The sequence below is a fragment of the Athene cunicularia genome, assembly GCF_003259725.1.
Source record: "Athene cunicularia isolate RWA chromosome Z unlocalized genomic scaffold, athCun1 chrZ_part1, whole genome shotgun sequence".
Lineage (NCBI taxonomy): Eukaryota > Metazoa > Chordata > Aves > Strigiformes > Strigidae > Athene > Athene cunicularia.
This window is the reverse complement of record NW_020799142.1, coordinates 20536977-20548346: the sequence shown is the minus strand read 5'-3', so window position 1 is coordinate 20548346 and position 11370 is coordinate 20536977. Positions and strand designations below refer to the sequence as shown.

At 37.2% G+C, this 11370-nt stretch overlaps 1 protein-coding gene across 3 annotated transcripts in view; it reads right to left on the bottom strand.

Annotated features, from left to right (window-relative positions):
* The window catches only part of TMEM267 (transmembrane protein 267), a 44383-nt gene extending 33069 nt beyond the window's left edge, over positions 1 to 11314 (bottom strand). Inside the window, exons 1-3 of one of the 3 annotated variants that reach the window (XM_026865375.1) lie at positions 11043 to 11314; positions 8386 to 8533; positions 6055 to 6442 (exon numbers count right to left, since the gene is read on the bottom strand). In XM_026865375.1, the coding sequence (XP_026721176.1) occupies positions 6055 to 6378 (324 nt within the window). In that variant the 5' untranslated portion in view covers positions 6379 to 6442; positions 8386 to 8533; positions 11043 to 11314. Of the gene's footprint in view, positions 1 to 6054; positions 6443 to 8385; positions 8534 to 10255; positions 10538 to 11042 lie in introns of those variants that run through there. The other 2 variants (XM_026865374.1, XM_026865376.1) reach the window with 2 other exon arrangements.
* Positions 11315 to 11370: the final 56 nt, after the last annotated feature.

Sequence of the window (11370 nt, the reverse complement as noted above, 5' to 3'; positions counted from 1 at the left end):
AAAAAAAAAAAAAAAAAAAAAAAAAAATCATGGTTTGGGTAGATTTAGGGGTACATCAACCAGGAGAGAGATTAGGCTGCAGTTGCAAACATAATTTATTCAAAACCCAAAATACTTTTCCATTTGCCTACATCTTCAATTAGGTTCAAGATTTTCCTGAAGTTCCTGCTCCTCCATCCCCTCTCACACACTACAATGAGCAGCTGGAGACGGGAGACAACAATTGCATGCAGGAGAACCCAAGCAAACTCTTTGCTTTAATTCTCAGTGACAACATGGAATGTGGCTCTCTCACTTATATTCTGTGATGTCTCACAAGGCTGAAGTCCTTTCAGTTTTGAGGCTGATCTATAAAATCAATGTTAAATTAATTGTGTGTGCAAATCTTACTCTCCAATTCCAGAAATGCTCCTGTGAGCCCAGGTTGGTCAGCAGTGGCACATTAACTAGCTGTTATATGTTACATATGTTTGCCGGTACAATCTGGTTTGCCACTGACTGTATTCTCTACATTTTTAGAAGCTGGTGAGTCTTAGGTAGCAAGCTAACAATTGTTGCATGTCTGTTCTCCAACATGAGTGTTTGGGTTATGATCCTGGGGGACACTGGGAGTAGCCCATCATGCTGTTCCTGTTTATCAGCAATGCCGAACATGATGGCAGACTGCACTAACTTTCACCTACAGTGCTAGTCAATGAGACAGATTCTTCAAACACAGATTCTTCTACACTTGTGTGCATACAATATGCAGTAGGAACTACATGGAATATAAAGAACTACACATTCTAAGTAGCAAAGTCTTTGCAGACTTTATACTTGTTGCAAAAATAATGTGGGCAGAAGGGCAGACCACATGTTACTTTGTACACAAGTATTTATCAGAGTAAAAATATAAATACCACAAATGACTATTTACCCTGAATACACCAGAAAAATAATGATGACACCCTGAAAAACAGCCCAATGGCCAAATAATCCAAGCAAACTGTGTCAGCAGGAACAGGAGTAGTGTGAAGGTAGCAACTGGAGGTAGAAGGCAATACTGCCTTGTGCTGCATAGAAGAGTTACTTCAAAAAAGTAAACCGTCATCAGATTTAAGAGTGATGATGATTGTGTAGAGTAATGTGATAAATACTATTATTACAAATTAGTAATAGTGGTGTGGTTAGTTAATTAGATTTCTTAATTTATTAGTTACTTAGTAATGTATTGCATAAGCAGTAAACATTGTAGTCTCTTAAATTGGTTAGTCTCAATCCTGCAACCCGAAAAGGAAGAATGGGACTGGAACTAACAAATAGGTAGTAAAAAAAGTATCTCACAAAGTAATAAATTACATAGGCAACAGCCTGAAATAGCAACATGAAACTGAAAGGTGCCTCATATTAAACTGTGCAAACAAAAATCATGTATTATTATCAGGTCTAGCTAGCCAGGCAACAACAAAACAGGAAAGTTTATGGGGATTATATTGTATCACAAACTAGAAAGACTCCAATGGCCTTGCAAGAGACATAAAACCTGTAACAGATTTTTTTTTTTTCTTTTGAAAGAGACAGAAGTGTTGCATACATGTGACATTTAAAGGAATTAATCAATGCTATTTGGGTCAAGTGAAGTCTCACCTAAAATACAATAAACAGTTTGGAACAGTGTTACCCTGAGCAACATGCCTTGTTCAGAGTTGCTTAAATTTTATGTGCTTGCTATCCATGGGAAAGAATGTATTGTTTACTGGGGAATCCTAAATCATACAACTGTTTCTCATTGCACCCGAGGATACATAGTATGTATTATTGTCCATGTAAATGTTCCTCATCAAACACAAGGACAGATTGGACACATCAGTTAGGTCAGTCTGTTGTTCTCACCATCAACAATCATTAGTAAGGAACTTCTAATCAGGACCTACCATTCTTGAAGAAGAGAAAACATCCTGAACATGAAAGCTTGTTAAAATTGTTTTATGTAAATTAGTTTAATTAGAGATTAGAGTGTCCTTTGGAAGAACTATCCTCATTATAATAGTAAAAATAACACACACTGCTTCAAAGACCCCTGCCTGAATAAAGATCCTCAGCTTCTGAGCTTGTGCAGAAAATTAAAAACCCACTGTAACTTTAAAATGGAGGGAGTATATTAGTAAACAATGAAGGATTAAAGTGATAAGTAATTAACCAATAATCACCATAGTAAATACATAATCATGTAGTTTGGAGTGTATCAATATTTTAAAACTCTTTTGCTTAGGATGCTTGATTTATGGATGCTTTCCACCTACTACTCTGCTCAGAATAAAGCAGCATCTCCTCTCTAAGACAATACTGGTTTCAAGAGTCTTTACTTCAGGTAACAACAGGACCCTTTAAAGATAATTTAGGCAAAAGGCAATCCAGAGGAGATGAGAAAAATAGTAAGAGATTTAGAAAACATATATCCAGGCCCTTAAGATTTTTTTTGCAAGTGACTGAAGAAGAAAATTTTTGCACAGCATAATGGTTTTGCAAATTGTGAAGAGTGACTCTGGAAAAGCCTTTGGGCATCTTGCCTTCTCCTTACCTCAGCTAAGTAAGTTTGGCTACTAAAGGGCTATTGTTCTACCTGCAACATCTTGTACTTCTGATCTGGAGAACAGTTTTGGGGAGAGCACAGCAATCAGCTGTCTTTTGCAGAGAGGCCTCAAAGAATAAGAAAACAAGATCTAAGTGTCAACAGCAAGACTTTGGACGAATATTAGAAAAACAGTTGCTAGCTGCTTGGGAACAGAAACAACATAGGAACAAATTAAGTCACAAAATTGCAAAAATTTACTTTGTTTGGGATACTAGGGATAGGCTATGCAAACATTCTCCATCGTGGAAAGTGTAAGCTTATTTACCCTTGCCTCACTGAAAGCAGTAAAGACAGGTGACCTTCCAATCCTGATACAATACTCAGCTTTCTACATAGACATTGGTGAAGAGTGTCATCTAGTGGTCATAATTAAGAAAAAATACTGGTATAAATCTCAAATGCAAGAAAAAGTTGTTACTGATTTTATTATCAATTGAAATTAAATTGTGTTTGATTTTAATACAAGTACAGAATTAAGGGATATTTTAGTAAAAATCATTTTACATTTATTGTATTTTGAATCTAGCAACCGACTGCTACTCTAAAATCCCCTGTACAGCCCCATACCAAGGCCGAAGGGATTGGTCATAATTGTTCAGTAGGAACGGTTAGAGCCTAGGTAACAAAACATGAGGTGATTTGTAAACTGATTTATAATACATATATAGGACTAGAAGAATGCAAGCAGTTGTCAAGGTCCAGGATTAATGGGAACTAAGGGAAGCAACCATAACAGCTTGCGGGTACCTGCCAAGAAAACTGTGTCCTTAAGCAAAAGGTAATTCCGGCAGGGGGAGATCGTGACCACCGACTCATGGGCCACCTACTCACACCCCAGACCATTTCTAGACATTTCTAACCTTTACTGCACAGAATCAGAAATAGGAGGAGAATATGTTAATGATTTCTTGGAAGTTGTATGCTTATGTATGAAGACTTAATGAATATGTATGAGTAAGTTCTATATAAGGTGTATGATTCCGGTGCTCGGCACATGTTGGTGAGAGCACTCCCCTACACATCCAGCCATCAATAAAGAAGTGTCTGCTTATCTGCATCAAATTGGTGTCAATAAGTTATTTTTATCCAGGATTTCAGTGACAAAGTAGCCACAAAATTTTAATAACTAGCCATTCAATCATTACTTGCATTAACTGATTTTAAAATAAGAAAATATACATGAGAATAATTATAGATTTAAATGCTATATCAAAATGTTAATATTATAGGACTCATTAATCAACCAAACTAACTTTCTTTTTCTTCATATAATTCTATAATTTTAGAGTATTTCCATATGCAAAAAGTACAGAAAAAGGGAGAACTAGGGACTACCCAGGGAGGAACAACATAATTCCAGCAAGTGTTGCCAGCAAGTCAAAGGATGTGATCCTTCCCTTTTGCCTCAGCACTGGTAAGGCTGTCTCTGGAGTGCTGAGTCCAGTTCTGGGCTCCTCACTATGACAGAGACACAAAGCTACTGAAGGTAAGTCCAGAGAAGGGCCACTAAGACTGGAGCATCTTGCATATGGGGAAAGGATGAGAGTTGTGACTGTGCAGCCTGGAAAAAAGAAGGCTCAGGGGAGATGTCATCAAGGTGCACCAATATCTGAAGGGAGGGTGTGAAGAGAACAGAGCCAGGCTCTTTCCAGTGGTGCCCACTGACAGGACAAGAGGCAATGGGCACAGACTAAAACACAGGAGATTCTTCCTGAATGTAAGGAAACATTTTCACTGTGATGGTGGCTGCTCATGCAAACAGGTTGCCCAGAGCAGTTGTGGAGTCTACATCCATGAAGATACTCTGAAGTTGTCTGGACATGGTCCTGAGCAACCAGCTGCAGGTACCCTGCTTCAGCAGGGACAGAGTTGAGAAGATGACCTTCCAACTACAACCTCTCCGTGATTCTGTGAAAGTGTACTCTTTGTTGAAAACGAATATGAGGGGGAAACTGACCAAACACACAAATAGGAAAACATCTTGACAACAAAGTGATGTTGTACATAAACAAAAAACTGTTTTCCCATTGGAAGTCTGATTTTTACATTTCAATCATAAGCGATAATGCTTCTTGCATATAGCTGCTTCCAGTGTATTTTTAAAAAAAATTGGTAAACCATTTTGAACTGTTGTTCTTTAATTAAAGGATTACAAATACAAAGAACATAAGTTTTCCCTCCACCTCTTTCCTTCCTCTGCTTCCTAGGAGCTATTTCCTCTGTCATTCATATGAAGGACTACTATGAGCAAACTGGAGGACGAGAAAGGTGGCAAGATGGTCAAAGAACTCAGTTATGCTCTGGTTGAATGGATAAAGATCAGTATCCTCCCCTTCTTCTGTGCAGGTCTATCTGTACGTGGGGGTGTACATTTTTGGGGAGGGAGAGTAAGTAGCATGTATGTATATGTATGCTGGAATAATCAAACCGTGAGGACTTGTGTTGCTGAGCAGAGCAAATTCCTGATAACAAGCAGGGCGGCAGGGCTCTAGCTATGGGGACCAGGAGCTTGCTGGGTGTGAGGAGTGTCTGTCTGCCTGAGGTATGAGATGTGGATGTCAGTTTTAAGAGAATTGTGGCTGCAGCTGGCATAGCTGGAGCTTACAGAAGGTGCAAATGTTTTGGAGAGTATACAGAAGAGACTGTTATAGCAGCCAAAGAATATGTATGTTTGGAGCAGGCAAGAAGACACAGATATATGCATGTGTGTGAATGGAGAAGAGGGAACAGGACATATCTAAAGAACTGTAGAACCACTGAAAAAGAATGCCATAACCTGGTAGTACTAACCTTATTGAGAAATTCTGTCCTAACAAGCAATTCTGCAAATGGATAATGATCACATATATTCCTTAACAGGAGTCTATTCACCTTATTACTTTTGTTAACAAGTTTGACACTTGTTTTATTTTTTTATTATTTATTTTTAAAACAAACTATATTTAAGGGTATACTTTAAACTGACAGCTCATATATAGCTTGTTTGTGGGAGAAATATTTAAGGCTGGCTGAAACAAAATGTACTACCGACTGAATCAAATCAAAACAGCAGATGGATTATTTACCTTCCAGCTATTTCTACCCCTTATTGTAAACAGAAATGGAATAATTCACTTGATACACAAAGTGTGCATGGCAGCACTTAACTGTTTAACTTGTATAACAAAGCAACTATGTGATACACATAGGTTACTAGGTGCCTATCAGGCTTTCAGAATTCTTTTTTCAGAGTCTTGTAAGGAGCAGAACTTAACAGGAGATGTAAAATACTTTTAGGGCTTTCAAAAGAATAACAATTGCATACAAATATAATTCCCATATATCTATTAAAAACGTATCTAAGGTATCATTGGAACTTTTTGTTTAGGATATGGTAGAAGAACAATAAAATAAACCGTGACAAAGAAAGAAAATAAACAATCATTGATCTCTTGACTTACCTTTAATGACAGAGAACCAGCAAGAAAGAAGTGGTCCACATCAATGACAGAAGCGAGGAAGCCAGCCAGAGTAACCTCAGTGAAGTCACTTTTTTTCCTGAGTCCAATCACTATTGCCCAGGACCACATTCCTAGTATACCATGTACTGCATTATCAGACAAGGCTCTGAGCCAGTCATTTTGCTGAATGAAGGAAAACTGCAGAATTCTGTCTGCTACAAAGCAGAATATTCCCAAACCTAGACTAGAAATAACCGAAGCTGTGCTGAAAGTCTGAAGAAGAGCATGGGCCTTTTCAGTCTCAGATGCCATGGCAAAAACCATGTCACAGTACACAAAATGTCATCAGGATATACACTGTACATTGTCCTTTGTATCATCAGTTGCTCTGTAAATGTCAGAGAACAGAAAGAAAATTATTAAAGGAAAAAAATCCATTAGCACAAAGCATTTGCTATTACAGCTACAACAAAGCATAGAAAAACGTAAATTCAATGGTTGCACTTAATAGTCCTAGGGTATTTTTAATTTCAGTTAATTTGTTGACTTGAACACTACAGCTCTGAATTAAAACACTTGCCCTGTTGCTTGACTTGTTGCCTGTCAAGCACCTCTGTAACATGAAAAGCTCTAACTCCACTTTCTGAAATCTTAAATTTTACAAAATAATTTGAAACATGTCTATGATAATACATTAAATATGTTTCAAGATTCCTCCTGGTACTAGATACATGATATTCATAAAATTAAATCCTTTACATTGTAACAACAAAAAAATATTCTATTTGGAGGATTCTTAGGACTGATGCTCAAAAATTCTCAGATCCCTCTATGCAACAACTGTTAAAACCAAATTTCTAAACTGTAATCCAAAACTATTTCCATTTATATCCTTTGCAAACATGTGTATTATGACCCTGGTGCCTCTTTCTGACCAACTCCTTGTTTAGCCTGGAAACTGGCACAAAGAATAAGCATTAAGAAAACCACAAGCACTAAAATATCTGTACATTTATCATAAACAGAAAGACAATAGCCATTCAGTCAAGCAGACATAATCAAAACTCCTTACAGAGCAAAACTACCTATGTTTTTCCTAAGTATGTGCTCCAGCAGAAAACTCTACTGTTACTTCTAGGACTTGTCTAGGGTCCACCACATTACCTTCATAACAGCTCTTTTGGCAGAAAAAAAGAAAATTAACTATTCTCAGTCATTTTACTTTTCAAAAATTGACAGTTGTAATTTGAAAATAAAGGCATTGCTATTAGCATTAACACTAACTTATAATTTAGAAGTCCTTAAAACTATTTATGCTCTGTAACTGTTATGAAACCCTCTCATACAAGGTGATTTCTTGGGAATAATTATTGTCCTTACATAACTGCTTGACATCTCAAAAAAATTTCCCAAAGGAATTCAAAGTTCTTTGAGACACCCCCACCCCACTCCCAAGAAGTGATTATAAGAATCCCAGATTATAAAGACGGAGTGCTCATTTCTGTGGTATCATTACAAAGAACACTTTTGAAATAAAAATCCTCATATAAATGATGTATTCCCTAGCTTTGTTTCATTAAATGCACTGAAAAGCACTCTTTGAAGGACAGCATAAATTCTAACAGTCCCAAATATTACACTCTGTCTTTTTGGGGAGCCATGGGGACTGATCACAGTTTCAAAGGCTACATCCTATCTAAAAATGGATTCTTCCCGAGGTTGCTATTTCTGTGCAACACATTAAATCCTGGTAATCTTTTATTCTAAATAGTCTTTTTATGAGTGTGTTAGATTTACTTTAAAAATTAATACCTCTAACAATGTTGACAGATAATAAGTTTATGATTTTAAACACATTTTTGTCTATAAGCCCCAGAAAATATAAGATGTTTCTTCCAGATGATTTCCATGTCTGTTTATTGTAGAACTATCCACAAGACATGACTACTGCCACTGATCTTTATAGAAAAAAAGCCTATGGAATCATTTATTTGGAAAATGTTAAAAAAAGAGAGCATGAATGATACATGGACTTTGCACATAGATGAAAAATTGGGTCAAGTTTAGCATCTGTTAACCATGACTGTTTCTTCTGAATGAACATGTAGACACAAAGTGTTTCTTGAAACACTGGAACTGATGTTTTCTGGTGGGTGACTCTACAATATCCAGTACATTTCTGAATAAATTCCATTTTAAGGAACAAATGGTGATTGCATAAATATTTCTCCTATGTAATCATAAAATCTGTATGAGAATCCAATCTATAAAGAGCTGATGTAGCTAGCAACTTACCTTTAAAAGCACACTAGTATTCAGAATCAAACTTACCCTAGGACAATAAGAACACATTTTTTCCATTGCAGTTGCCTTGTTCCAGTAGGAAATGTGGTCAATCCCTCAGTGTGGAGCCTTGCTGCTTGCTGAATCCAGTCTGCCCAGTCCAGTGCAGGCAAGACCAAACACCATTTGTTCCATCCTAAACAAATAAAACCAGACAGCATAAGCACTGATACTACACAAAGCTCTTCAAACTCTTTACAAAACATACATGAAAACTGAACAATAGTCAAGAATACAGAAAGAAGCAACATCTTTTTAATGGATTCCTGAACAAATGCTAAAAGCAACTTTAGGTAGGGCTTTAGAAGCTCTGTTAAAGAAAGCAGGGAAAAAAGACCATAAAACAAGAGGGCACAAATAAAGATGGAAAAAGATAATAATTAAAAGATAATAACCTCCAGTGTCAAAGTCAGAAAAGGCCTTCTGGTTTAAGTAACTGAATTTCAAAATATGCAGAGATCTATTTTAACAGACTTTTCCTTCTAACTGGCCTGAAAGATCCCCACCTAATGAAACATTTATAAGTCACATTCCAGTATCCCATTTTTTTTTATCCCATTTTTTATTTTCATCCCATCAATTATTGACCTTGGAATAAATAGAGACCTATGAACTCAAATAGCAATAGAGGTCTGTGTCAGTTCTGTGGTAGGCTTACACTGCTTTGGTATGGGTATTACCAACACGTGCATAAAGTACACAAGGGAAAGCATCTCTACAGACTTAAAAACCAAAAATGATTATGATCTGACAATTATGTATCATGAAATAAAGGTAACAATGCCAACAGGAAAATAAAGAAAATATGTGAATGGCTGTCTTTGAGCCAGAATGAAGAACAGGAAGCAAAAATGTGGCTTCAGATTGAACTTAGTCAAGGCCAAGTTCATGGCATAAGTGCTCTTTGTAACCAGTCTGTCTCTGCCATCTTTTATAGACAAAAGTGACTGCTGTGTAAAAATCACCACATTCCTAAGTATAAATATTCTACAGATCAAGAGTAAAATCAGACTAGTAAGAGCAAAACTGTTCAGACAAAATCATCTCCAAAATCACAATTTGTTACATAAAATGAGAAACTGTACTTTTTGTCTAAAAAATAATGATTTTCAGATTGCTTACAAAATATCACAATAAAGTGTCATAGGGTTTTTTATCCAATAAATCTCAGAAAGCATAGTTGTGAAGCTTACATACTTGTTAAAAGAGAACATTGGTAAACAGATGTATTACACAGGAATGCTTAGAAACCTATGGGTGGTCAGACCAGTTAACACACTGAAGAAAAGATTTAGGTTGGGTTTATACAGAACACATGCACACAACAGCTGATAAGAGTAACACTGCTTAGAGTTGTGACTTGTCATGACATTTTTATAAGAGATAAATTATTATGCATAATGTCTGTCTATACCCACAAAATGTAATTCTGTTGATATATTTAATTCCATTTAAGCAAATTATAAAAATCATTTTAACATACGCACAGTTAACATTGTAAATTACTGACACAAGAAAGTATCTAGATCAAAGCTGTAAATGTTCACTAGGGGAAAGAGGTGACCTCTCAACTCATGGTGTAAGACTAAAACAAAAATACAATGGCTAAAATAATGTAGAAATTTTGCTCTCCAAAATTTTTGCGCCACTTTTTCAAGAAGTTATTTGTTACAGAATACATGTAAGAATTTAGGGCATAAAGTTAGTAGAATAAAGCACTTCATGCAAGAAGTCAAAAAGACTGCCGTAGTCCCTTAAAATTCTACAATCTCGTAAAAAGCCACTATTTCATTTTAGATGTTAATTTATATGAAAAACTCCATAAAGTACAATTACCATTTAAGATACAAGCTCATACCCTTAATGTATTATCTCATGGAAAAGCAGATCAAAGCCTAAACAACCTGTGATGGACTGGTAATGAAGACATTTTTGAGCCACATAATTATAATGCATTACAGGGGTTGGAAGGAGGATGAAGAGGAAAGAGGACAAAAGCATCCAAGAAACTGGTAGGATTTTACCAAGATACTGAGGATCAAACTGAATTAAGCCCGTAAGAAAGAAGAACAAAGAAACAAACAAAAACCCCATAAAATCAGGATTTAATTAAATTGCTTATTTTAGGGACCATAAATTAAGGTGTTTCAAATGAGACAGCAAGACATCAAAAGGCAGACCCTCTCCTTAATGAGTACTTTGGAACTGAGATGTACCTGAAAGAGTTGAAAGGATATCCTAGAACTATTTAGTAACTAGAAACAGACCACAGTACTATCCCGTGGAAGAAAATAACTTGTCATGCTACAGGGGAAAAAAAAAAAAAAAGGCACGAGCAGTTTATGTACTGCCCTCATTAACTGCAACAGTATTCAGATCGTAAACAGCTAATTCAATTTAAGATTAAAATACAACCAGTATGTGTAGCTAAAGACAGGGACAAGGGGAAGACAGGCTTGTGACAGACAGTCATTAAGAATTACAGCGATCAGCAACAACAGTTTTATGTCTGGAGGAAAGGGTATGCTTTGTCTCAACAATCAGCACCAAAGCCCCTCATCAGCCATCTCCTCGGTCATTAAGAAATAAAAAAGTACTGTCATCTTTACTGCAAAGACGGAGCCAAGAGTGTCGGGGAGCCTTACATGTAAGTGACATGCCTGGCCTCGGGTGAAGTACCGCATTACCGTTTCTTATCTAAGACCCGACAGGACGTACGGGTACCTCTATCAATAAAACAGGAATCTGACGCTGGCTCCTGTCAGACTGCTACGACAGTCTTCCCCCGCTTTAGCTCCTTCGCAGTAAAGGCCACTGCGCTGTGAACACCCCGGGGTACCTCACCAACGGAGCCCCGGAGCCCCAACCCCGCGGCCTGCAGCCCGGAGCCATGAGGAGAAGCCCGCGACGACCCGGCCCGGCGAGGGCGGGCGGCTTCCCGCCTCGGCGAGTGAGAGCGCCGCCGCTCGGCAC